The sequence below is a fragment of the Scyliorhinus torazame genome, chromosome 11 (genome assembly GCF_047496885.1).
Source record: "Scyliorhinus torazame isolate Kashiwa2021f chromosome 11, sScyTor2.1, whole genome shotgun sequence".
In the NCBI taxonomy this organism is placed as follows: Eukaryota; Metazoa; Chordata; class Chondrichthyes; order Carcharhiniformes; family Scyliorhinidae; genus Scyliorhinus; species Scyliorhinus torazame.
In genome coordinates this window covers 256,460,286-256,487,319 of record NC_092717.1, presented here as the reverse complement: position 1 = coordinate 256,487,319, position 27,034 = coordinate 256,460,286, and the positions used below count along the sequence as shown (strand labels likewise).

Sequence of the window (27,034 nt, the reverse complement as noted above, 5' to 3'; positions counted from 1 at the left end):
GCTGAGCTGTGGACACTGAGACACATCAGGGAGACTGAGCTGCGGACACTGAGACACATCAGGGAGACTGAGCTGTGGACACTGAGGCACATCAGGGTGTCTGAGCTGCGGACACTGAGACACATCAGGGAGGCTGAGCTGCGGACACTGAGACACATCAGGGAGACTGAGCTGCGGACACTGAGACACATCAGGGAGGCTGAGCTGCGGACACTGAGTCACATCAGGGAGGCTGAGCTGCGGACACTGAGACACATCAGGGAGGCTGAGCTGCGGACACTGAGACACATCAGGGAGACTGAGCTGCGGACACTGAGACACATCAGGGAGGCTGAGCTGCGGACACTGAGACACATCAGGGAGGCTGAGCTGCGGATACCGCGACACATCAGGGAGGCTGAGCTGCGGACACTGAGACACATCAGGGAGGCTGAGCTGCGGACACTGAGACACATCAGGGAGGCTGTGCTGTGGACACTGAGACACATCAGGGAGGCTGAGCTGCGGACACTGAGACACATCAGGGAGGCTGAGCTGCGGACACTGAGACACATCAGGGTGTCTGAGCTGCGGACACTGAGACACATCAGGGAGGCTGAGCTGCGGATACCGCGACACATCAGGGAGGCTGAGCTGCGGACACTGAGACACATCAGGGAGACTGAGCTGCGGACACTGACACACATCAGGGAGGCTGAGCTGCGGACACTGAGACACATCAGGGAGGCTGAGCTGCGGATACCGCGACACATCAGGGAGGCTGAGCTGCGGATACTGACACACATCAGGGAGACTGAGCTGCGGACACTGACACACATCAGGGAGGCTGAGCTGCGGATACCGCGACACATCAGGGAGGCTGAGCTGCGGACACTGAGACACATCAGGGAGACTGAGCTGCGGACACTGACACACATCAGGGAGGCTGAGCTGCGGACACTGAGACACATCAGGGAGGCTGAGCTGCGGATACCGCGACACATCAGGGAGGCTGAGCTGCGGATACTGACACACATCAGGGAGACTGAGCTGCGGACACTGACACACATCAGGGAGGCTGAGCTGCGGACACTGAGACACATCAGGGAGACTGAGCTGCGGACACTGAGACACATCAGGGAGGCTGAGCTGCGGACACTGAGACACATCAGGGAGGCTGAGCTGCGGACACTGAGACACATCAGGGAGACTGAGCTGCGGACACGGAGACACATCAGGGAGGCTGAGCTGCGGACACTGAGACACATCAGGGAGGCTGAGCTGAGGACACTGAGACACATCAGGGAGGCTGAGCTGTGGACACTGAGACACATCAGGGTGTCTGAGCTGCGGACACTGAGACACATCAGGGTGTCTGAGCTGCGGATACCGCGACACATCAGAGAGGCTGAGCTGCGGACACTTAGACACATCAGGGAGGCTGAGCTGCGGACACTGAGACACATCAGAGAGGCTGAGCTGCGGACACTGAGACACATCAGGGAGACTGAGCTGCGGACACTTAGACACATCAGGGAGACTGAGCTGCGGACACTGAGACACAACAGGGAGGCTGAGCTGCGGACACTGAGACACATCAGGGAGACTGAGCTGCGGACACTTAGACACATCAGGGAGGCTGAGCTGCGGACACTGAGACACATCAGGGAGGCTGAGCTGCGGACACTTAGACACATCAGGGAGGCTGAGCTGCGGACACTGCGACACATCAGGGAGACTGAGCTGCGGACACTGAGACACATCAGGGTGACTGAGCTGCGGACACTTAGACACATCAGGGAGACTGAGCTGCGGACACGGAGACACATCAGGGTGACTGAGCTGCGGACACTGAGACACATCAGGGAGGCTGAGCTGCGGACACGGAGACACATCAGGGAGACTGAGCTGCGGACACTGAGACACATCAGGGAGGCTGAGCTGCGGACACTGAGACACATCAGGGAGACTGAGCTGCGGACACGGAGACACATCAGGGTGACTGAGCTGCGGACACTGAGACACATCAGGGAGACTGAGCTGCGGACACGGAGACACATCAGGGTGACTGAGCTGCGGACACTGAGACACATCAGGGAGACTGAGCTGTGGACACTGAGACACATCAGGGAGACTGAGCTGCGGACACGGAGACACATCAGGGAGGCTGAGCTGCGGACACTGAGACACATCAGGGAGGCTGAGCTGCGGACACTGAGACACATCAGGGAGGCTGAGCTGCGGACACTGAGACACATCAGGGAGGCTGAGCTGCGGACACGGAGACACATCAGGGAGGCTGAGCTGCGGACACTGAGACACATCAGGGAGGCTGAGCTGCGGACACTGAGACACATCAGGGAGGCTGAGCTGCGGACACTGAGACACATCAGGGTGTCTGAGCTGCGGACACTGAGACACTTCAGAGAGACTGAGCTGCGGACACTGAGACACATCAGGGAGACTGAGCTGCGGTCACGGAGACACGTCAGGGAGGCTGAGCTGTGGACACTGAGACATATCAGGGAGGCTGAGCTGTGGACGCTGAGACACATCAGGGAGACTGAGCTGCGGACACTGAGACACATCAGGGAGGCTGAGCTGCAGACACTGAGACACATCAGGGAGGCTGAGCTGCGGACACTGAGACACATCAGGGAGGCTGAGCTGTGGACACTGAGACACATCAGGGAGGCTGAGCTGCGGACACTGAGACACATCAGGGAGGCTGAGCTGCGGACACTGAGACTCATCAGGGAGACTGAGCTGTGGACACTGAGACATATCAGGGAGGCTGAGCTGTGGACGCTGAGACACATCAGGGAGACTGAGCTGCGGACACTGAGACACATCAGGGAGGCTGAGCTGTGGACGCTGAGACACATCAGGGAGGCTGAGCTGCGGACACTGAGACACATCAGGGAGGCTGAGCTGCGGACACTGAGACTCATCAGGGAGGCTGAGCTGCGGACACTGAGACACATCAGGGAGGCTGAGCTGTGGACACTGAGACACAGCAGGGAGGCTGAGCTGTGGACACTGAGACACATCAGGGAGGCTGAGCTGCAGACACTGAGACACATCAGGGAGGCTGAGCTGCGGACACTGAGACACATCAGGGAGGCTGAGCTGTGGACACTGAGACACATCAGGGAGGCTGAGCTGCGGACACTGAGACTCATCAGGGAGGCTGAGCTGCGGACACTGAGACACATCAGGGAGACTGAGCTGCGGACACTGAGACACAACAGGGAGGCTGAGCTGCGGACACTGAGACTCATCAGGGAGGCTGAGCTGCGGATACCGCGACACATCAGGGAGGCTGAGCTGCGGACACTGAGACACATCAGGGAGGCTGAGCTGCGGATACCGCGACACATCAGGGAGACTGAGCTGCGGACACTGAGACACATCAGGGAGGCTGAGCTGCGGATACCGCGACACATCAGGGAGGCTGAGCTGCGGACACTGAGACACATCAGGGAGGCTGAGCTGCGGATACCGCGACACATCAGGGAGACTGAGCTGCGGACACTGAGACACATCAGGGAGGCTGAGCTGCGGACACTGAGACACAATAGTGAGGCTGAGCTGCGGACACTGAGACACATCAGGGAGGCTGAGCTGCGGACACTGAGACACATCAGGGAGGCTGAGCTGCGGACACTGAGACACATCAGGGAGACTGAGCTGCGGACACTGAGACACATCAGGGAGACTGAGCTGCGAACACTGAGACACATCAGGGAGGCTGAGCTGCGAACACTGAGACACATCAGGGAGGCTGAGCTGCGGACACTGAGACACATCAGGCAGGCTGAGCTGCGGACACTGAGACACATCAGGGAGGCTGAGCTGCGGACACTGAGACACATCAGGGAGGCTGAGCTGCGGAGACTGAGACACAATAGTGAGGCTGAGCTGCGGACACTGAGACACATCAGGGAGGCTGAGCTGTGGACACTGAGACACATCAGGGAGACTGAGCTGTGGACACTGAGACACATCAGGGAGACTGAGCTGTGGACACTGAGACACATCAGGGAGGCTGAGCTGCGGACACTGAGACACATCAGGGAGGCTGAGCTGCGAACACAGACACATCGGGGAGGCTGAGCTGCGAACACAGACACATCGGGGAGGCTGAGCTGTGGACACTGAGACACATCAGGGAGGCTGAGCTGCGGACACTGAGACACATCAGGGAGGCTGAGCTGCGGACACTGAGACACAATAGTGAGGCTGAGCTGCGGACACTGAGACACATCAGGGAGACTGAGCTGTAGACACTGAGGCACATCAGGGAGACTGAGCTGCGGACACTGACACATCAGGGAGGCTGAGCTGTGGACACTGAGACACATCAGGGAGGCTGAGCTGCGGACACTGAGGCACATCAGGGAGACTGAGCTGCGGACACTGAGACACATCAGGGAGACTGAGCTGCGGACACTGAGACACATCAGGGAGGCTGAGCTGCGGACACTGAGACACAATAGTGAGGCTGAGCTGCGGACACTGAGGCACATCAGGGAGACTGAGCTGCGGACACTGAGACACATCAGGGAGGCTGAGCTGTGGACACTGAGACACATCAGGGTAGCTGAGCTGCGGATACCGCGACACATCAGGGAGGCTGAGCTGCGGACACTGAGACACATCAGGGAGGCTGAGCTGTGGACACTGAGACACATCAGGGAGGCTGAGCTGCGGACACTGAGACACATCAGGGAGGCTGAGCTGTGGACACTGAGACACATCAGGGTAGCTGAGCTGCGGATACCGCGACACATCAGGGAGGCTGAGCTGCGGACACTGAGACACATCAGGGAGGCTGAGCTGCGGATACCGCGACACATCAGGGGGACTGAGCTGCGGACACTGAGACACATCAGGGAGGCTGAGCTGCGGACACTGAGGCACATCAGGGAGGCTGAGCTGCGAACACTGAGACACATCAGGGAGGCTGAGCTGCGGACACTGTGACACATCAGGGAGACTGAGCTGCGGACACTGAGACACATCAGGGAGGCTGAGCTGCGATTACTGAGACACTTCCGGGAGGCTGAGCTGCGGACACTGAGACACATCAGGGAGGCTGAGCTGCGGACACTGAGATACATCGGGAGGCTGAGCTGCGGACACTGAGACACATCAGGGAGGCTGAGCTGCGGACACTGCGACACATCGGGGAGGCTGAGCTGCGGACACTGAGATACATCGGGAGGCTGAGCTGCGGACACTGAGACACATTAGGGAGGCTGAGCTGCGGACACTGCGACACATCAGGGAGGCTGAGCTGCGAACACAGACACATCAGGGAGACTGAGCTGTAGACACTGAGGCACATCAGGGTGTCTGAGCTGCGGACACTGAGACACCTCAGGGAGGCTGAGCTGCGGACACTGAGACACATCAGGGAGGCTGAGCTGCGGACACTGAGACACATCAGGGAGGCTGAGCTGCGAACACAGACACATCAGGGAGACTGAGCTGTAGACACTGAGGCACATCAGGGTGTCTGAGCTGCGGACACTGAGACACATCAGGGAGGCTGAGCTGCGGACACTGAGACACATCAGGGAGGCTGAGCTGCGGACACTGAGACACATCAGGGAGGCTGAGCTGCGGATACCGCGACACATCAGGGAGGCTGAGCTGCGGACACTGAGACACATCAGGGAGGCTGAGCTGCGGACACTGAGACACATCAGGGAGGCTGAGCTGCGGACACTGAGACACATCAGGGAGGCTGAGCTGCGGATACCGCGACACATCAGGGAGACTGAGCTGCGGACACTGAGACACATCAGGGAGGCGGAGCTGCGGACACTGAGACACATCAGAGAGGCTGAGCTGCGGACACTGAGACACATCAGGGAGGCTGAGCTGCGGACACGGAGACACATCAGGGAGGCTGAGCTGCGGACACTGCGACACATCAGGGAGGCTGAGCTGCGAACACAGACACATCGGGGAGGCTGAGCTGCGGACACTGAGACACATCAGGGGGACTGAGCTGCGGATGCTGAGACACATCAGGGAGACTGAGCTGCGGACACTGAGACACAATAGTGAGGCTGAGCTGCGGACACTGACACATCAGGGAGACTGAGCTGCGGACACTGACACATCAGGGAGACTGAGCTGCGGACACTGAGACACATCAGGGGGACTGAGCTGCGGATGCTGAGACACATCAGGGAGGCTGAGCTGTGGACACTGAGACACATCAGGGTGTCTGAGCTGCGGACACTGAGACACATCAGGGAGACTGAGCTGTGGACACTGAGACACATCAGGGAGGCTGAGCTGTGGACACTGAGACACATCAGGGAGGCTGAGCTGCGGACACGGAGACACATCAGGGAGACTGAGCTGTGGACACTGAGACACATCAGGGAGGCTGAGCTGTGGACACTGAGACACATCAGGGAGGCTGAGCTGCGGACACGGAGACACATCAGGGAGACTGAGCTGCGGATGCTGAGACACATCAGGGAGGCTGAGCTGTGGACACTGAGACACATCAGGGAGGCTGAGCTGCGGACACGGAGACACATCAGGGAGACTGAGCTGCGGATGCTGAGACACATCAGGGAGGCTGAGCTGTGGACACTGAGACACATCAGGGAGGCTGAGCTGCGGACACGGAGACACATCAGGGAGACTGAGCTGTGGACACTGAGACACATCAGGGAGGCTGAGCTGCGAACACAGACACATCGGGGAGGCTGAGCTGCGGACACTGAGACACATCAGGGAGGCTGAGCTGCGGACGCTGAGACACATCAGGGAGACTGAGCTGCGGACACTGAGACACAATAGTGAGGCTGAGCTGCGGACACTGACACATCAGGGAGACTGAGCTGCGGACACTGAGACACATCAGGGAGACTGAGCTGCGGACACTGAGACACATCAGGGAGGCTGAGCTGCGAACACAGACACATCGGGGAGGCTGAGCTGCGGACACTGAGACACATCAGGGAGACTGAGCTGTGGACACTGAGGCACATCAGGGTGTCTGAGCTGCGGACACTGAGACACATCAGGGAGACTGAGCTGCGGACACTGACACATCAGGGAGGCTGAGCTGTGGACACTGAGACACATCAGGGAGGCTGAGCTGCGGACACTGAGACACATCAGGGAGGCTGAGCTGCGGACACTGAGACACATCAGGGAGGCTGAGCTGCGGATACCGCGACACATCAGGGAGGCTGAGCTGCGGACACTGAGACACATCAGGGAGGCTGAGCTGCGGACACTGAGACACATCAGAGAGGCTGACCTGCGGACACTGAGACACATCAGGGAGGCTGAGCTGCGGACACTGAGATGCATCAGGGAGGCTGAGCTGCGGACACTGAGACACATCAGGGAGGCTGAGCTGCGGACACAGACACATCGGGGAGGCTGAGCTGCGGACACTGAGACACATCAGGGGGACTGAGCTGCGGATGCTGAGACACATCAGGGAGACTGAGCTGCGGACACTGACACATCAGGGAGACTGAGCTGCGGACACTGACACATCAGGGAGGCTGAGCTGTGGACACTGAGACACATCAGGGTGTCTGAGCTGCGGACACTGAGACACATCAGGGAGGCTGAGCTGCGGACACTGAGACACATCAGGGAGGCTGAGCTGCGGACACTGAGACACATCAGGGAGGCTGAGCTGCGGACACTGAGACACATCAGGGAGGCTGAGCTGCGGACACTGAGACACATCAGGGAGGCTGAGCTGCGGACACTGAGACACATCAGGGAGGCTGAGCTGCGGACACTGAGACACATCAGGGAGTCTGAGCTGCGGACACTGAGACACATCAGGGTGTCTGAGCTGCGGACACTGAGACACATCAGGGTGTCTGAGCTGCGGATACCGCGACACATCAGGGAGGCTGAGCTGCGGACACGGCGACACATCAGGGAGACTGAGCTGCGGACACTGACACATCAGGGAGGCTGAGCTGTGGACACTGAGACACATCAGGGAGGCTGAGCTGCGGACACTGAGACACATCAGGGAGGCTGAGCTGCGGACACTGAGACTCATCAGGGAGGCTGAGCTGCGGATACCGCGACACATCAGGGAGGCTGAGCTGCGGACACTGAGACACATCAGGGAGGCTGAGATGCGGACACTGAGACACATCAGGGTATCTGAGCTGCGGACACTGAGACTCATCAGGGTGTCTGAGCTGCGGACACTGAGACACATCAGGGAGGCTGAGCTGCGGATACCGCGACACATCAGGGAGACTGAGCTGCGGACACTGAGACACATCAGGGAGGCTGAGCTGCGGACACTGAGACACATCAGGGAGGCTGAGCTGCGGACGCTGAGACACATCAGGGAGGCTGAGCTGCGAACACAGACACATCGGGGAGGCTGAGCTGCGGACACTGAGACACATCAGGGAGACTGAGCTGCGGACACTGACACATCAGGGAGGCTGAGCTGTGGACACTGAGACACATCATGGAGGCTGAGCTGCGGACACTGAGACACAATAGCGAGGCTGAGCTGCGGACACTGCGACACATCAGGGAGACTGAGCTGCGGACACTGACACATCAGGGAGGCTGAGCTGTGGACACTGAGACACATCATGGAGGCTGAGCTGCGGACACTGAGACACATCAGGGAGGCTGAGCTGCGGACACTGAGACACATCAGGGAGGCTGAGCTGCGGACACTGAGGCACATCAGGGAGGCTGAGCTGCGGACACTGAGACACATCAGGGAGGCTGAGCTGCGGACACTGAGACACATCAGGGTGTCTGAGCTGCGGACACTGAGACACATCATGGTGTCTGAGCTGCGGACACTGAGACACATCAGGGAGTCTGAGCTGCGGATACCGCGACACATCAGGGAGGCTGAGCTGCGGACACGGCGACACATCAGGGAGACTGAGCTGCGGACACGGAGACACATCAGGGAGGCTGAGCTGCGGACACTGAGACACATCAGGGAGGCTGAGCTGCGGACACTGAGACACATCAGGGAGGCTGAGCTTCGGACACTGAGACACATCAGGGAGGCTGAGCTGTGGACACTGAGACACATCAGGGAGGCTGAGCTGTGGACACTGAGACACATCAGGGAGACTGAGCTGTGGACACTGAGACACATCAGGGAGGCTGAGCTGTGGACACTGAGACACATCAGGGAGACTGAGCTGCGGACACTGAGACACATCAGGGAGACTGAGCTGCGGACACTGAGACACATCAGGGAGGCTGAGCTGCGGACACTGAGACACATCAGGGAGGCTGAGCTGCGGACACTGAGACACACAGGGAGGCTGAGCTGCGATTACTGAGACACATCAGGGAGACTGAGCTGCGGACACTGAGACACATCAGGGACACTGAGCTGCGGACACTGAGACACATCAGGGAGGCTGAGCTGCGGACACTGAGACACTTCAGGGAGGCTGAGCTGCGGACACTGAGACACATCAGGGAGACTGAGCTGTGGACACTGAGACACATCAGGGAGACTGAGCTGCGAACACAGACACATCAGGGAGGCTGAGCTGCGGAGACTGAGACACATCAGGGAGGCTGAGCTGCGAACACAGACACATCAGGGAGGCTGAGCTGCGGACGCTGAGACACATCAGGGAGGCTGAGCTGCGGACACTGAGACACATCAGGGAGGCTGAGCTGCGGACGCTGAGACACATCAGGGAGACTGAGCTGCGGACACTGAGACACATCAGGGAGACTGAGCTGTGGACACTGAGGCACATCAGGGTGTCTGAGCTGCGGACACTGAGACACATCAGGGAGGCTGAGCTGCGGACACTGACACATCAGGGAGGCTGAGCTGTGGACACTGAGACACATCAGGGAGGCTGAGCTGCGGACACTGAGACACATCAGGGAGACTGAGCTGCGGACACTGACACATCAGGGAGGCTGAGCTGCGGACACTGAGACACATCAGGGAGACTGAGCTGCGGACACTGACACATCAGGGAGGCTGAGCTGTGGACACTGAGACACATCAGGGTGTCTGAGCTGCGGACACTGAGACACATCAGGGAGGCTGAGCTGCGGATACCGCGACACATCAGGGAGGCTGAGCTGCGGACACTGAGACACATCAGGGAGGCTGAGCTGCGGACACTGAGACACATCAGGGAGGCTGAGCTGCGGACACTGAGACACATCAGGGAGGCTGAGCTGCGGACACTGAGACACATCAGGGTGTCTGAGCTGCGGACACTGAGACACATCAGGGAGACTGAGCTGCGGACACTGACACATCAGGGAGGCTGAGCTGTGGACACTGAGACACATCAGGGTGTCTGAGCTGCGGACACTGAGACACATCAGGGAGGCTGAGCTGCGGATACCGCGACACATCAGGGAGGCTGAGCTGCGGACACTGAGACACATCAGGGAGGCTGAGCTGCGGATACCGCGACACATCAGGGAGGCTGAGCTGCGGACACTGAGACACATCAGGGAGGCTGAGCTGCGGACACTGAGACACATCAGGGAGGCTGAGCTGCGGACACTGAGACACATCAGGGAGGCTGAGCTGCGGACACTGAGACACATTAGGGTGTCTGAGCTGCGGACACTGAGACACATCAGGGTGTCTGAGCTGCGGACAGTGAGACACATCAGGGAGGCTGAGCTGCGGATACCGCGACACATCAGGGAGACTGAGCTGCGGACACTGAGACACATCAGGGAGGCTGAGCTGTGGACGCTGAGACACATCAGGGAGACTGAGCTGCGGAGACTGAGACACATCAGGGGGACTGAGCTGCGGACACTGACACATCAGGGAGACTGAGCTGCGGACACTGTGACACATCAGGGAGGCTGAGCTGCGGACGCTGAGACACATCAGGGAGACTGAGCTGTGGACGCTGAGACACATCAGGGAGACTGAGCTGCGGAGACTGAGACACATCAGGGGGACTGAGCTGCGGACACTGAGACACATCAGGGAGACTGAGCTGCAGACACTGAGACACATCAGGGAGACTGAGCTGCGGACACTGCGACACATCAGGGAGACTGAGCTGCGGACACTGACACATCAGGGAGGCTGAGCTGCGGACACTGAGACACATTAGGGAGACTGAGCTGCGGACACTGAGACACATCAGGGAGGCTGAGCTGCGGACACTGAGACACATCAGGGAGACTGAGCTGCGGACACTGAGACACATCAGGGAGACTGAGCTGCGGACACTGAGATACATCAGGGAGGCTGAGCTGTGGACACTGAGATACATCAGGGAGGCTGAGCTGCGGACACTGAGACACATCAGGGAGGCTGAGCTGTGGACAGTGAGACACATCAGGGAGGCTGAGCTGCGGACACTGAGAAACATCAGGGAGGCTGAGCTGCGGACACTGAGACACATCAGGGAGGCTGAGTTGCGGACACTGAGGCACATCAGGGAGGCTGAGCTGCGGACACTGAGACACATCAGGGAGACTGAGCTGCGGACACTGAGACACATCAGGGAGGCTGAGCTGAGGACACTGAGACACATCAGGGAGGCTGAGCTGCGGACACTGAGACACATCAGGGAGGCTGAGCTGCGGACACTGAGACACATCAGGGAGGCTGAGCTGTGGACACTGAGACACATCAGGGAGGCTGAGCTGCGGACACTGAGACACATCAGGGAGGCTGAGCTGCGGACACTGAGACACATCAGGGAGGCTGAGCTGCGGACACTGAGACACATCAGGGAGGCTGAGCTGCGGACACTGAGACACATCAGGGAGGCTGAGCTGTGGACACTGAGACACATCAGGGAGGCTGAGCTGCGGACACTGAGACACATCAGGGAGGCTGAGTTGCGGACACTGAGGCACATCAGGGAGGCTGAGCTGCGGACACTGAGACACATCAGGGAGACTGAGCTGCGGACACTGAGACACATCAGGGAGGCTGAGCTGAGGACACTGAGACACATCAGGGAGGCTGAGCTGCGGACACTGAGACACATCAGGGAGGCTGAGCTGCGGACACTGAGACACATCAGGGAGGCTGAGCTGTGGACACTGAGACACATCAGGGAGGCTGAGCTGCGGACACTGAGACACATCAGGGAGGCTGAGCTGCGGACACTGAGACACATCAGGGAGGCTGAGCTGTGGACGCTGAGACACATCAGGGAGGCTGAGCTGTGGACACTGAGACACATCAGGGAGGCTGAGCTGTGGACACTGAGACACATCAGGGAGGCTGAGCTGTGGACACTGAGACACATCAGGGAGGCTGAGCTGTGGACGCTGAGACACATCAGGGAGGCTGAGCTGTGGACGCTGAGACACATCAGGGAGGCTGAGCTGTGGACACTGAGACACATCAGGGAGTCTGAGCTGCCGTAACTGAAACAAATCAGGGAGGCTGAGCTGTGGACACTGAGACACATCAGGGAGGCTGAGCTGCGGACACTGAGACACATCAGGGAGGCTGAGCTGCCGTAACTGAAACACATCAGGGAGACTGAGCTGCGGACACTGAGACACATCAGGGAGGCTGAGCTGCGGACACTGAGACACATCAGGGAGGCTGAGCTGCGGACACTGAGACATATCAGGGAGGCTGAGCTGCGGATACTGAGACACATCAGGGAGACTGAGCTGCGGACACTGAGACACATCAGGGAGACTGAGCTGCGGACACTGAGACACATCAGGGAGGCTGAGCTGCGGACACTGAGACACATCAGGGAGGCTGAGCTGCGGACACTGAGACACATCAGGGAGACTGAGCTGCGGACACTGAGACACATCAGGGAGACTGAGCTGCGGACACTGAGACACATCAGGGAGACTGAGCTGCGGACACTGAGACACATCAGGGAGGCTGAGCTGCGGACACTGAGACACATCAGAGAGGCTGAGCTTCGGACACTGAGACACATCAGGGAGGCTGAGCTGTGGACACGGAGACACATCAGGGAGGCTGAGCTGCGGACACTGAGACACATCAGGGAGGCTGACCTGCGGACACTGAGACACATCAGGGAGGCTGAGCTGCGGACACTGTGACACATCAGGGAGGCTGAGCTGTGGACACTGAGACACATCAGGGAGGCTGAGCTGCGGACACTGAGATACATAAGGGAGGCTGAGCTGCGGACAAGGCGACACATCAGGGAGGCTGAGCTGCGGACACTGAGACACATCAGGGAAACTGAGCTGTGGACACTGAGACACATCAGGGAGGCTGAGCTGCGGAGACTGTGACACATCAGGGAGGCTGAGCTGCGGACACTGAGACACATCAGGGAGGCTGAGCTGTGGACACTGAGACACATCAGGGAGGCTGAGCTGCGGACACGGAGTCACATCAGGGAGGCTGAGCTGCGGAGACTGAGACACATCAGGGATTCTGAGCTGCGGACACTGTGACACATCAGGGAGGCTGAGCTGCGGAGACTGAGACACATCAGGGAGGCTGAGCTGCGGACACTGTGACACATCAGGGAGGCTGAGCTGTGGACTCTGAGACACATCAGGGAGGCTGAGCTGCGGACACTGAGACATATCAGGGAGGCTGAGCTGCGGACACTGAGACACATCAGGGAGGCTGAGCTGCGGACACTGAGACACATCAGGGAGGCTGAGCTGCGGACACTGAGACACATCAGGGAGGCTGAGCTGCGGACACGGAGACACATCAGGGAGGCTGAGCTGCGGACACTGAGACACATCAGGGAGGCTGAGCTGTGGACACTGTGGCACATTTAGTGGAATTTTTTGAGGGACATTAACAGTGCGGTAGATAACGGGGAGCCATTGGATGTGGTATATCTGGATTTCCAGAAAGCCTTTGACAAGGTGCCACACAAAAGGTTGCTGCATAAACTAAAGATGCATGGCATTAAGGGGAAAGTAGTAGCATGGATAGAGGATTGGTTAATTAATAGAAAGCAAAGAGTGGGGATTAATGGGTGTTTCTCTGGTTGGCAGTCAGGAGCTAGTGGTGTCCCTCAGGGATCAGTGTTGGGCCCACAATTGTTCACAATTTACATAGATGATTTGGAGTTGGGGACCAAGGGCAATGTGTCCAAGTTTGCAGACGACACTAAGTTAAGTGGTAAAGCAAAAAGTGCAGAGGATACTGGAAGTCTGCAGAGGGATTTGGATAGGTTAAGTGAATGGGCTAGGGTCTGGCAGATGGAATACAATGTTGACAAATGTGAGGTTATCCATTTTGGTAGGAATAACAGCAAAAGGGATTATTATTTAAATGATAAAATATTAAAACATGCTGCTGTGCAGAGACCTGGGTGTGCTAGTGCATGGGTCGCAAAAAGTTGGTTTTCAGGTGCAACAGGTGATTAAGAAGGGAAATGGAATTTTGTCCTTCACTGCTAGAGGGATGGAGTTTAAGACTAGGGAGGTTCTGCTGCAATTTTATCAGGTGTTAGTGAGGCCACACCTGGAGTATTGTGTTCAGTTTTGGTCTCCTTACTTGAGAAAGGACGTACTGGCACTGGAGGGTGTGCAGAGGAGATTCACTAGGTTAATCCCAGAGCTGAAGGGGTTGGATTACGAGGAGAGGTTGAGTAGACTGGGACTGTACTCGTTGGAATTTAGAAGGATGAGGGGGGATCTTATAGAAACATATAAGATTATGAAGGGAATAGATAGGATAGATACGGGCAGGTTGTTTCCACTGGCGGGTGAAAGCAGAACTAGGGGGCATAGCCTCAAAATAAGGGGAAGTAGATTTAGGACTGAGTTTAGGAGGAACTTCTTCACCCAAAGGGTAGTGAATCTATGGAATTCCTTGCCCAGTGAAGCAGTTGAGGCTCCTTCATTAAATGTTTTTAAGATAAAGATAGATAGTTTTTTGAAGAATAAAGGGATTAAGGGTTATGGTGTTCGGGCCGGAAAGTGGAGCTGAGTCCACTACTCCTGTTCCTAGTTCTTATGTTCTTATGTTCTTATATATACCCAACAGCCTTACGTAGCCGTACGTGGCTCACCACACGCTTCCCCCCCCATATCCCTCGATCCTTTAGCCCCAAGAGCTGTATCTAATTCCTTCTTGATATTACACAATGTTTTGGCCTCAACTACTTTCTGTGGGAGTGAATTCCACAGATTCCCCGCTCTCTGGGTGAAGAAATTTCTCCTCGCCTCAGTCCTAAAAGGTTTTACCCCTTATCCTCAAACCCTGACCCCGAGTTCTGGACTCCCCACCTTCGGGAACATTCTTTCTGAATCTACCCTGTCTGATTTTATAACTTTCTATGAGGTCCTCTCTCACTCTTCTAAACTCCAGTGAATATAATCCTCACCGACTTAGTCTCTCCTCAGATGACCGTCTCGCCACCCCAGGAATCAGCCTGGTCCTTCGCTGGACTCCCTGTCAGTACCCGTCTCATATTGATCCCAATCAGGATAGTAAAGATAATTTTAAATATTTGTGTGAAGTCAGTGTGTGTGTTTGCTGTACGATGGATTACACAAAAATGCAGAGTAGAAATTTGCATGGGGAGATGTGAATTTGGATTTTGGCTGTTGAATTTCAAAGAGAAATAAAAATCAGATTTACAACTGGCAATGATCATAAATTAATCAGGCAAACTTGGTGCCAGGAATGTTTCTCCCGTGAAAGATACCGCCAGCAGGAAGGGACACAAATTCTTGCCCATTAAGTTTATTTTACTGATAGCTGTGGACAGTAAGAAAACATGAAAGATTTTTATATTCTGGGAAAGGTAAATTGCAAAGAAGGATGAAAACAGTGGGTTTAAGAGAATGTGTTGGTAAGAGAAAAATATCATATTTAAGGAAAATTGAAAGTTGTGTCAGGAGGAGGAACCACATGAGATGCTGATAAATGTGTTTGTCAAGACAGAGATGTGAAAGAAACAAAGTGACCAACTCCACACACCCCTGTTTCCTCCAGAAGGCAGCATTTGCGTTAAAGTCTTGGATTTCCATTGCCAAGCAAGAGGAATGGATTAACAAGCTCAGAGAACCATGGATGACCAGAGATGCTGGGAAGGCAAAGAGAGGCTTTTAGCAAGTACAAGGGGAGCAAATCAACAGAGGCATTCGTGGAGTAGAGAAAGTGCAGGATGGAGCTTAAGAAATCAGTTAGGGGAGCAAAGCAGGGAATATGAGAAAGCTCTGGCTGGTAAAAGTAGGCAAAATCCCAAGATATTCTATAAGTATATCAATGGGAAGGGAATAACCAGGGAAAGAATGGGGCCCATTCGGGATCCAGGGGGGAAATCTGTGGGTGGAGCCAGAGGACATTGTTAGGGTGTTGAATGAACATTTCACATCTGTCTTCACCCAAGAGAATGAGGGGGTAGTTAGGGAACTCGGAGAGAGACTGTGAGGTTACTGAGCAAGTTGTCATAGGGAGTGACAAGGTACTGGAGGTGCTGGCAGGCTTAAAAGTGGACAAATCTCCAGGTGCGGATGAATTGTGTCCCAGGATGCTGTGGGAGGTGAGGGAGGGGATTGCAAGGGCTCTGACCCAGATTTATAATTCCTCTCTGGCCACAGGGGGGTGCCAGAGGACTGGAGAACAGCTAACATGGTCCCGATATTTAAGAAAGGTTGTCGAGATCAATCAGGGCATGACAGGCCAGTGAGTCTCACGTCAGTGGTGGGGAAACTACTGGAGAAGATTCTGAAGGAGAGAATCTATCTCCACTTGGAGAGGCGAGGTTTGATCAGGAATAGTTAGCATGGCTTTGTCAGAGGGAGGTCATGCCCAACAAATTTGATGTCGATGAGGGTGGTGTAGTTGATGTAGTTTGCATGGATTTCAGCAAAGCATTTGACAAGGTCTCACATGGGAGACTTGGAAAGAAGGCAAATGCACACACGGGATACAGGGGAACCTGATAAGGTGGATTCAAAGCTGGCTGAGCTGTAGGAGACAGAGAGTGATGACAGACGGCTGCTTTAGTCTCTTTTTAGCGAGGCCACAGCGGGAGCACTGTGTGCAATTCTGGTCGCCACGTTATAGGAAGGATGTGATTGCACTGGAGGGGGTGCAGAGGAGATTCACCAGGATGTGCTGGGATGGGACATTTCAGTTATGAAGAGAGGTTGGATACGCTTGGGTTGTTTTCTCTGGAGCAGAGAAGACTGAGGGGCGACCTGATCGAGGTGGACAAGGTTATGAGGGGCATGGACAGGGTGGAGAGGGAGCAGCTGTTCCCCTGAGTTGAAGGGTCAGTTACGAGGGGGACACAAGTTCAAGGTGAGGGGTGGGAGGTTTAGGGGGGATGTGAGAGAAAACGTTTTTACCCAGAGGGTGGTTATGGTCTGGAACGCACTGTCTGGGAGGGTGGTGAGGGTCTGGAACACACTGCCTGGGAGGGGGGTGAGGGTCTGGAATGCACTGCCTGGGAGGGGGGTGAGGGTCTGGAACACACTGCCTGGGTGGGGGGTGAGGGTCTGGAATGCACTGCCTGGGAGGGGGGTGAGGGTCTGGGACGTGCTGCCTGGGAGGGTGGTGAGGGTCTGGGACGCGCTGCCTGGGAGGGTGGTGAGGGTCTGGAGCACACGGCCTGGGAGGGTGGTGAGGGTCTGGAACGCATTGCCTGGGAGGGGGGTGAGGGTCTGGAACGCACTGCCTGGGAGGGGGGTGAGGGTCTGGGACGCGCTGCCTGGGAGGGGGGTGAGGGTCTGGGATGCACTGTCTGGGACGGGGGTGAGGGTCTGGGACGTGCTGCCTGGGAGGGTGGTGAGGGTCTGGAACACACTGTCTGGGAGGGGGGTGAGGGTCTGGGACGCGCTGCCTGGGAGGGTGGTGAGGGTCTGGGATGCACTGTCTGGGAGGGTGGTGAGGGTCTGGAACGCACTGCCTGGGAGGGTGGTGAGGGTCTGGGGCGCACTGTCTGGGAGGGTGGTGAGGGTCTGGGACGCACTGTCTAGGAGGGTGGTGACGGTCTGGAACACACTGTCTGGGAGGGTGGTGAGGGTCTGGAACGCACTGTCTGGGAGGGTGGTGAGGGTCTGGAACGCACTGTCTGGGAGGGTGGTGAGGGTCTGGAACGCGCTGCCTGGGAGGGGGGTGAGGGTCTGGAATGCGCTGCCTGGGAGGGTGGTGAGGGTCTGGAACGCACTGTCTGGGAGGGTGGGGAGGGTCTGGAACGCGCTGTCTGGGAGGGTGATGAGGGTCTGGAATGCGCTGCCTGGGAGGGGGGTGAGGGTCTGGAACACACTGTCTGGGAGGATGGTGACGGTCTGGGACGCGCTGTCTGGGAGGGGGGTGAGGGTCTGGGACGCACTGTCTGGGAGGGGGGTGAGGGTCTGGGATGCACTGCCTGGGAGGGGGGTGAGGGTCTGGAACGCACTGTCTGGGAGGGGGGTGACGGTCTGGGACGCACTGTCTGGGAGGGTGGTGAGGGTCTGGGACGCACTGTCTGGGAGGGTGGTGACGGTCTGGAACACACTGTCTGGGAGGGGGGTGAGGGTCTGGGACGCGCTGTCTGGGAGGGTGGTGAGGGTCTGGGACGCACTGTCTGGGAGGGTGGTGACGGTCTGGAACACACTGTCTGGGAGGGGGGTGAGGGTCTGGAGCACACTGTCTGGGAGGGGGGTGAGGGTCTGGGACGTGCTGCCTGGGAGGGAGGTGAGGGTCTGGAACACACTGTCTGGGAGGGGGGTGAGGGTCTGGGACGCGCTGCCTGGGAGGGTGGTGAGGGTCTGGAACACACTGTCTGGGAGGGTGGTGAGGGTCTGGGACGCACTGCCTGGGAGGGTGGTGAGGATCTGGAACGCACTGTCTGGGAGGATGGTGAGGGTCTGGAACGCGCTGCCTGGGAGGGTGGTGAGGGTCTGGAACGCGCTGCCTGGGAGGGTGGTGACGGTCTGGGACGCGCTGCCTGGGAGGGTGGTGACGGGTCTGGAACACACTGTCTGGGAGGGGGGTGAGGGTCTGGAACGCGCTGCCTGGGAGGGGGGTGAGGGTCTGGGACGCGCTGCCTGGGAGGGTGGTGAGGGTCTGGAACACACTGTCTGGGAGGGGGGTGAGGGTCTGGGACGCGCTGCCTGGGAGGGTGGTGAGGGTCTGGAACACACTGTCTGGGAGGGTGGTGAGGGTCTGGGACGCACTGCCTGGGAGGGTGGTGAGGGTCTGGAACGCACTGTCTGGGAGGGGGGTGAGGGTCTGGAACGCACTGTCTGGGAGGGGGGTGAGGGTCTGGGACGTGCTGCCTGGGAGGGTGGTGAGGGTCTGGAACACACTGCCTGGGAGGGTGGTGAGGGTCTGGAACACACTGCCTGGGAGGGTGGTGAGGGTCTGGAACGCGCTGCCTGGGAGGGTGGTGAGGGTCTGGGACGCGCTGCCTGGTAGGGTGGTGAGGGTCTGGAACGCGCTGCCTGGGAGGGGGGTGAGGGTCTGGAAAGCGCTGCCTGGGAGGGGGGTGAGGGTCTGGAGCACACGGCCTGGGAGGGTGGTGAGGGTCTGGAACGCACTGTCTGGGAGGGTGGTGAGGGTCTGGGACGCGCTGCCTGGGAGGGTGGTGACGGTCTGGGACGCGCTGCCTGGGAGGGGGGTGACGGTCTGGAACACACTGTCTGGGAGGGGGGTGAGGGTCTGGGATGCACTGCCTGGGAGGGTGGTGAGGGTCTGGAACACACTGCCTGGGAGGGTGGTGAGGGTCTGAAATGCGCGGCCTGGGAGGGTGGTGAGGGTCTGAAATGCGCGGCCTGGGAGGGTGGTGAGGGTCTGGAATGCGCTGCCTGGGAGGGGGGTGAGGGTCTGGAACACACTGTCGGGGAGGGTGGTGAGGGTCTGGAGCACACGGCCTGGGAGGGTGGGGATGGTCTGGGATGCACTGTCTGGGAGGGTGGTGAGGGTCTGGAACGCGCTGCCTGGGAGGGGGGTGAGGGTCTGGAACGCGCTGCCTGGGAGGGTGGTGAGGGTCTGGAACGCGCTGTCTGGGAGGGTGGTGAGGGTCTGGAACACACTGTCTGGGAGGGGGGTGAGGGTCTGGAACACACTGTCTGGGAGGGTGGTGAGGGTCTGGAACGTGCTGTCTGGGAGGGGGGTGAGGGTCTGGGATGCGCTGCCTGGGAGGGGGGTGAGGGTCTGGAACACACTGTCGGGGAGGGTGGTGAGGGTCTGGAACACACTGTCTGGGAGGGGGGTGAGGGTCTGGAACACACTGTCTGGGAGGGTGGTGAGGGTCTGGAACACACTGTCTGGGAGGGGGGTGAGGGTCTGGAACACACTGTCGGGGAGGGTGGTGAGGGTCTGGAACACACTGCCTGGGAGGGTGGTGAGGGTCTGGGACGCACTGTCTGGGAGGGTGGTGAAGGTCTGGAGCGCACTGTCTGGGAGGGTGGTGAGGGTCTGGAACGCGCTGCCTGGGAGGGTGGTGAGGGTCTGGGACGCACTGTCTGGGAGGGTGGTGAAGGTCTGGAGCGCACTGTCTGGGAGGGTGGTGAGGGTCTGGAACGCGCTGCCTGGGAGGGTGGTGAGGGTCTGGAACGCACTGTCTAGGAGGGTGGTGAGGGTCTGGGACGCACTGTCTGGGAGGGTGGTGAGGGTCTGGAACGCACTGCCTGGGAGGGTGGTGAGGGTCTGGGGCGCACTGTCTGGGAGGGTGGTGAGGGTCTGGGACGCACTGTCTAGGAGGGTGGTGACGGTCTGGAACACACTGTCTGGGAGGGTGGTGAGGGTCTGGAACGCACTGTCTGGAAGGGTGGTGAGGGTCTGGAACGCACTGTCTGGGAGGGTGGTGAGGGTCTGGAACGCGCTGCCTGGGAGGGGGGTGAGGGTCTGGAACACACTGTCTGGGAGGATGGTGACGGTCTGGGACGCGCTGTCTGGGAGGGGGGTGAGGGTCTGGGACGCACTGTCTGGGAGGGGGGTGAGGGTCTGGGATGCACTGCCTGGGAGGGGGGTGAGGGTCTGGAACGCACTGTCTGGGAGGGGGGTGACGGTCTGGGACGCACTGTCTGGGAGGGTGGTGAGGGTCTGGGACGCACTGTCTGGGAGGGTGGTGACGGTCTGGAACACACTGTCTGGGAGGTGGGTGAGGGTCTGGGACGCGCTGTCTGGGAGGGTGGTGAGGGTCTGGGACGCACTGTCTGGGAGGGTGGTGACGGTCTGGAACACACTGTCTGGGAGGGGGGTGAGGGTCTGGAGCACACTGTCTGGGAGGGGGGTGAGGGTCTGGGACGTGCTGCCTGGGAGGGAGGTGAGGGTCTGGAACACACTGTCTGGGAGGGGGGTGAGGGTCTGGGACGCGCTGCCTGGGAGGGTGGTGAGGGTCTGGAACACACTGTCTGGGAGGGTGGTGAGGGTCTGGGACGCACTGCCTGGGAGGGTGGTGAGGGTCTGGAACGCACTGTCTGGGAGGGTGGTGAGGGTCTGGAACGCGCTGCCTGGGAGGGTGGTGAGGGTCTGGAACGCGCTGCCTGGGAGGGTGGTGACGGTCTGGGACGCGCTGCCTGGGAGGGTGGTGACGGGTCTGGAACACACTGTCTGGGAGGGGGGTGAGGGTCTGGAACGCGCTGCCTGGGAGGGGGGTGAGGGTCTGGGACGCGCTGCCTGGGAGGGTGGTGAGGGTCTGGAACACACTGTCTGGGAGGGTGGTGAGGGTCTGAAATGCGCGGCCTGGGAGGGTGGTGAGGGTCTGGAACGTGCTGCCTGGGAGGGTGGTGAGGGTCTGGGACGCGCTGCCTGGGAGGGTGGTGAGGGTCTGGAACGCACTGCCTGGGAGGGTGGTGAGGGTCTGGAACACACTGCCTGGGAGGGTGGTGAGGGTCTGGAACACACTGCCTGGGAGGGTGGTGAGGGTCTGGAACGCGCTGCCTGGGAGGGTGGTGAGGGTCTGGGACGCGCTGCCTGGTAGGGTGGTGAGGGTCTGGAACGCGCTGCCTGGGAGGGGGGTGAGGGTCTGGAACGCGCTGCCTGGGAGGGGGGTGAGGGTCTGGAGCACACGGCCTGGGAGGGTGGTGAGGGTCTGGAACGCACTGTCTGGGAGGGTGGTGAGGGTCTGGGACGCGCTGCCTGGGAGGGTGGTGACGGTCTGGGACGCGCTGCCTGGGAGGGGGGTGACGGTCTGGAACACACTGTCTGGGAGGGGGGTGAGGGTCTGGGATGCACTGCCTGGGAGGGTGGTGAGGGTCTGGAACACACTGCCTGGGAGGGTGGTGAGGGTCTGAAATGCGCGGCCTGGGAGGGTGGTGAGGGTCTGAAATGCGCGGCCTGGGAGGGTGGTGAGGGTCTGGAATGCGCTGCCTGGGAGGGGGGTGAGGGTCTGGAACACACTGTCGGGGAGGGTGGTGAGGGTCTGGAGCACACGGCCTGGGAGGGTGGGGATGGTCTGGGATGCACTGTCTGGGAGGGTGGTGAGGGTCTGGAACGCGCTGCCTGGGAGGGGGGTGAGGGTCTGGAACGCGCTGCCTGGGAGGGTGGTGAGGGTCTGGAACGCGCTGTCTGGGAGGGTGGTGAGGGTCTGGAACACACTGTCTGGGAGGGGGGTGAGGGTCTGGAACACACTGTCTGGGAGGGTGGTGAGGGTCTGGAACGTGCTGTCTGGGAGGGGGGTGAGGGTCTGGGATGCGCTGCCTGGGAGGGGGGTGAGGGTCTGGAACACACTGTCGGGGAGGGTGGTGAGGGTCTGGAACACACTGTCTGGGAGGGGGGTGAGGGTCTGGAACACACTGTCTGGGAGGGTGGTGAGGGTCTGGAACACACTGTCTGGGAGGGGGGTGAGGGTCTGGAACACACTGTCGGGGAGGGTGGTGAGGGTCTGGAACACACTGCCTGGGAGGGTGGTGAGGGTCTGGGACGCACTGTCTGGGAGGGTGGTGAAGGTCTGGAGCGCACTGTCTGGGAGGGTGGTGAGGGTCTGGAACGCGCTGCCTGGGAGGGTGGTGAGGGTCTGGGACGCACTGTCTGGGAGGGTGGTGAAGGTCTGGAGCGCACTGTCTGGGAGGGTGGTGAGGGTCTGGAACGCGCTGCCTGGGAGGGTGGTGAGGGTCTGGAACGCACTGTCTAGGAGGGTGGTGAGGGTCTGGAACACACTGTCTGGGAGGGGGGTGACGGTCTGGAACACACTGTCTGGGAGAGTGGTGAGGGTCTGGAACACACTGTCTGGGAGGGGGGTGAGGGTCTGGAACACACTGTCTGGGAGGGTGGTGACGGTCTGGGATGCGCTGCCTGGGAGGGTGGTGAGGGTCTGGAACGCACCGTCTGGGAGGGTGGTGACGGTCTGGGATGCGCTGCCTGGGAGGGGGGTGAGGGTCTGGAATACACTGTCTGGGAGGGTGGTGAGGGTCTGGGATGCGCTGCCTGGGTGGGGGGTGAGGGTCTGGAACGCACGGCCTGGGAGGGGGGTAGGGGCGGGTTGCCTCACATCCTTTAAAAAGCACCTGGATGAGCACTTGGCCGTCTTACCGTTCAAGGCTATGGGCCAAGTGCTGGCCAGTGGGATTAGGTGGGCAGATCAGGTGTTTTCTATGTGTCGGTGCAGACTCGATGGGCTGAATGGGCTCTTCTACACTCTATTATTCTGTGAAGAATCTCCCCGATAGCAACAGTGGGTTGCAGTAATATTACTGGATGTTTTTCTAGATTCCAAATCTAGGGATTGTTGCCTGAAGAGGGACATTCATTCCTGAGTCCAATCAAGAAGAAATCTTTTGGGGAAATGTTCGTAAAATGGATTGTGATGGGTTGTTGAGAATTGGGTTTCAATGCGGCTGGAATGTTGTGGTTAGGATTACGGGAATAGGAACCCGGACAGGAGGATTTGAGAGTGTCATTCTGATCCAGACACACGTGTGGTTGCTTTTATTCACAGACTGTTCTGGTGACCAGATATTACTGCCCTGTGGACGATCGTGTCCTCGCTCCTGCGACGATCTCTCTCCGGATGTGCTCTGTCTGGAGGACGGAATTTCCTCTCCCTACTCCGATTCCAATCTGAATTGCCAACCATCCTGTGGTTGTCCAGGTGACTTGCTTCTCCTGAATGGATCATGTGTTTCTCGGAGTGAGTGTCGCTGTAAGTCTCGAGGTAAGTGAAGCCATTTTGCATCAAATTCACCAACACCAACAAGCTCACAACATTTTCAACAATGTCTCTTCCCTCATTGGGCCCTGATTATATTGACCAAAAACGGCCCTCCAATACATATTTCAGGAATTCCATCCCCCCTTCCTAACCACTTTCTTCATCACGATCCTCATCAATAATTTGATAATAAAGCCTCCAGTCTCACCCTCTCTGCATAGTGTCAAAAGGCCATTACTGACACACAAGGACTCCATTCGGACATTTAGCCCCTCGAACCTGTCCTGTCACTCATGCCGGATCTGTGAGGGACCCTCTACTGGGGCCGGGAGGGGAGGGGAGGCAGCCGGACCTGCGAGGGACCCTCTACTCGTGCTGAGTTTGAAAAACAACCCAGGAGAAATATTTTACAGATTGAAAACAGTAAAAAAAAGTTGGAAATTTAAAAAATTAATTAAATAAAATAGAGATGCAGGGCCAGGTGATGTGTTGTTCCTGTATGATGTGGGAACTGATGGAGCCCATTGTGGTTCCCAGTCTGTAGTAAGTGTTCATTGCTCAAGGATTTCCGGCTCAGAGGTGATGAGGTGGAATCTGAGCTTCAGGCACTGCGACACATCAGGGAGGGGGAAGAGGTACCTGGAGGTTGTGTTTCAGGAGGCAGTCACACCCCTTAGATTAACAACCTTGAATTCGGCCAGTGGTCAGGGACAGGAGGGTGTGGCTCTGAGTGAGGCAGGTAGAGGGATCCAGGGGGGAGGTTGCAGGAGCCTCAGCCCTTGTCCTTGTCCAACAGGTTTGAGATCAATGCTCCCTGTGTAGATGGGAACAGGGTCTGTGGGGAGGATGAACAAACTGACCACATCCCTGTGGTACAGGGAACCATTCAAGTGGGGGAGAGAAAAGAAATGTAGTTGTAATTGGTGATAGTATAGTTAGGGGCACAGACACTGTTCTCTGTGACCAGGATTGAGAATCCCGAAGGTTGCGTTGCCTGCCTGGTGCTCGGGATCATGATATCTCACCTGGGCTGTAGAGAAACCTGGAGTGGGAGGGTAAAGATCCAGTTGTCATGGTCCACGTAGGTACCAACAACACAGGTAGAACAAGGACAGAGGTTCTGCTGAGGAATAGGAGCAGCTAGGGGCGAAATTAAAATATAGAACCATAAATGTAATAATCATTGTATTATTGCCTGAGCCACACAGGGCCAATAGGATTCAGGAGGTAACCGTGAGGGAGGCTCAAAGATTGGTGTTGGAGGAATGGGTTTGAATTCATGGGACATTGACACCAGTACTGGGGAAGGAGGGAGCTGTTCCGAAGGGATGGTCTTCACCTGAATCACGCTAGGACAGAGTCCTGGCAAATGTGTAAAGAGCAAGAGGGTAGCCAGAGAAATGGTTGGTCCATTCAAGGATGAAATGAAAATCGCTTATTGTCATGAGTAGGCTTCAAATGGACTTACTGTGAAAAGCCCCTAGTCTCCACATTCTGGCGCCTGTTCTGGGAGGCCGGTACGGGAATTGAACCGTGCTGCTGGCCTGCCTTGGTCTGCTGTAAAAGCCAGCTATTTAGCCCTGTGCTAAACCAGCCCCTATTGGAGGATATTGGAGGGAATCTATGTACGATTGCAGAGGAAACGGGAGAGATCCTAAATGAATACTTCGCCTCAGTATTCACCAAAGAGAAGGACTTGGTGGATGAGGAGTATAGGGTAGAGTGTGTAGATATGCTGAGTCATGTTGATATTAATAAAGAGGAGGTGTTGGGCATCGGGCCTGATGGAATCTTCCCCAGAATACTGAGGGAGGCAAGTGAGGAAATTGCTGGGGCCTGGACAGTAATCTTTGTATCCTCATTGGCTACAGGTGAAGCTCCAGAGGACTGGAGAGTAGCCAATGTTGTTCCATTGTTTAAGAAGGGCAGCAGGGATAATCCAGGATATTATAGGCCGGTGAGCTTTACGTCAGTGGTTGGGAAGCTATTGGAAAAGATTCTTAGAGACAGGATTCACTCACATTTGGAAACGAATAAACTTATTAGTGATGGACAGCGTGGTTTTGTGAAGGGGAGGCTGTGCCTCAATAATTTGATCGGGTTTTTCGAGGAAGTGATAAAGATGACAGATGAGGGGACGGCAGTAGATGTTGTCTATATGGACTTCAGCAAAGCCTTTGACAAGGTACCTCATGGTAGACTGGTACAAAAGGTGAAGTCACACGGGATCAGAGGAAAGTTGGCAAGTTGGATCCAGAACTTGTTTGGGCACAGAAGACAGGGTAGCAGTGGAAGGTGCTTTTCTGAATGGAAGGCTGTGACTAGCGGCGTTTCACAGTGATCAGTTCTGGGGCCTTTGTTGTTCGTGAAGTATATAAATGATTTGGAAGGACTTCCGGTGACGCGGGTGGGAGGCAGCCACACACTGGAGGGCTCCCGCTCGGGAACAGGAATTTTGGAGTTCTAACTCCCGTTCCGGGGGGCAACGTAGGCTGAAAAGGCTGTGAGAAGGCACAGGGAGGAGAAATGTCCAAGTTTGGGGAAAAAGCGGCCGTGTAAAAGGGGGTGTTATGGGCCAGGGTTTAGAGAACCCCAAAGTGTATCATGGAGTTCACCTGACCCACAACGTTTAATAGATTGTGGTATGGGGAGCACACGGCCCACTCTACAGGAGTGGTACAGCAGAAATGGAAAAGTATTTTTTTAAAGCAAAACAATGTTTATTCTCTGAACTCAAGTTAACCTTTTTAAAACATACAGTGAACATCTTAGCAACCATCAATTCAAATACAACCCCCAAAGAATACAACACTAAGTAATTCTTACTTTCCTTTTAACATCCATAAGACTTAAAAAAAGAACTTTTAACAGAAGCACATCAGGTTAAAGTCACTACTGAGAGCAGTTATTAGTTTTACATCACCAAAGGATCGATTTACATTTTTTAGATTACAGAGAGAGACTCTAATACACCGTTTGTCTATGACTGCAGCTATCCAGCTCTGAAAACGAAACTAAAACACACCCTGCAGCAA

The 27,034-nt window shown here is 57.5% G+C and overlaps 1 protein-coding gene across 1 annotated transcript in view; it reads left to right on the top strand.

The window, feature by feature from the left end:
- The window catches only part of sspo (SCO-spondin), a 1,206,999-nt gene that overhangs the window by 820,882 nt on the left and 359,083 nt on the right, over positions 1–27,034 (top strand). Inside the window, 1 exon segment of the mRNA XM_072468611.1 lies at positions 23,787–24,002. Within this exon segment, the coding sequence (XP_072324712.1) occupies positions 23,787–24,002 (216 nt within the window).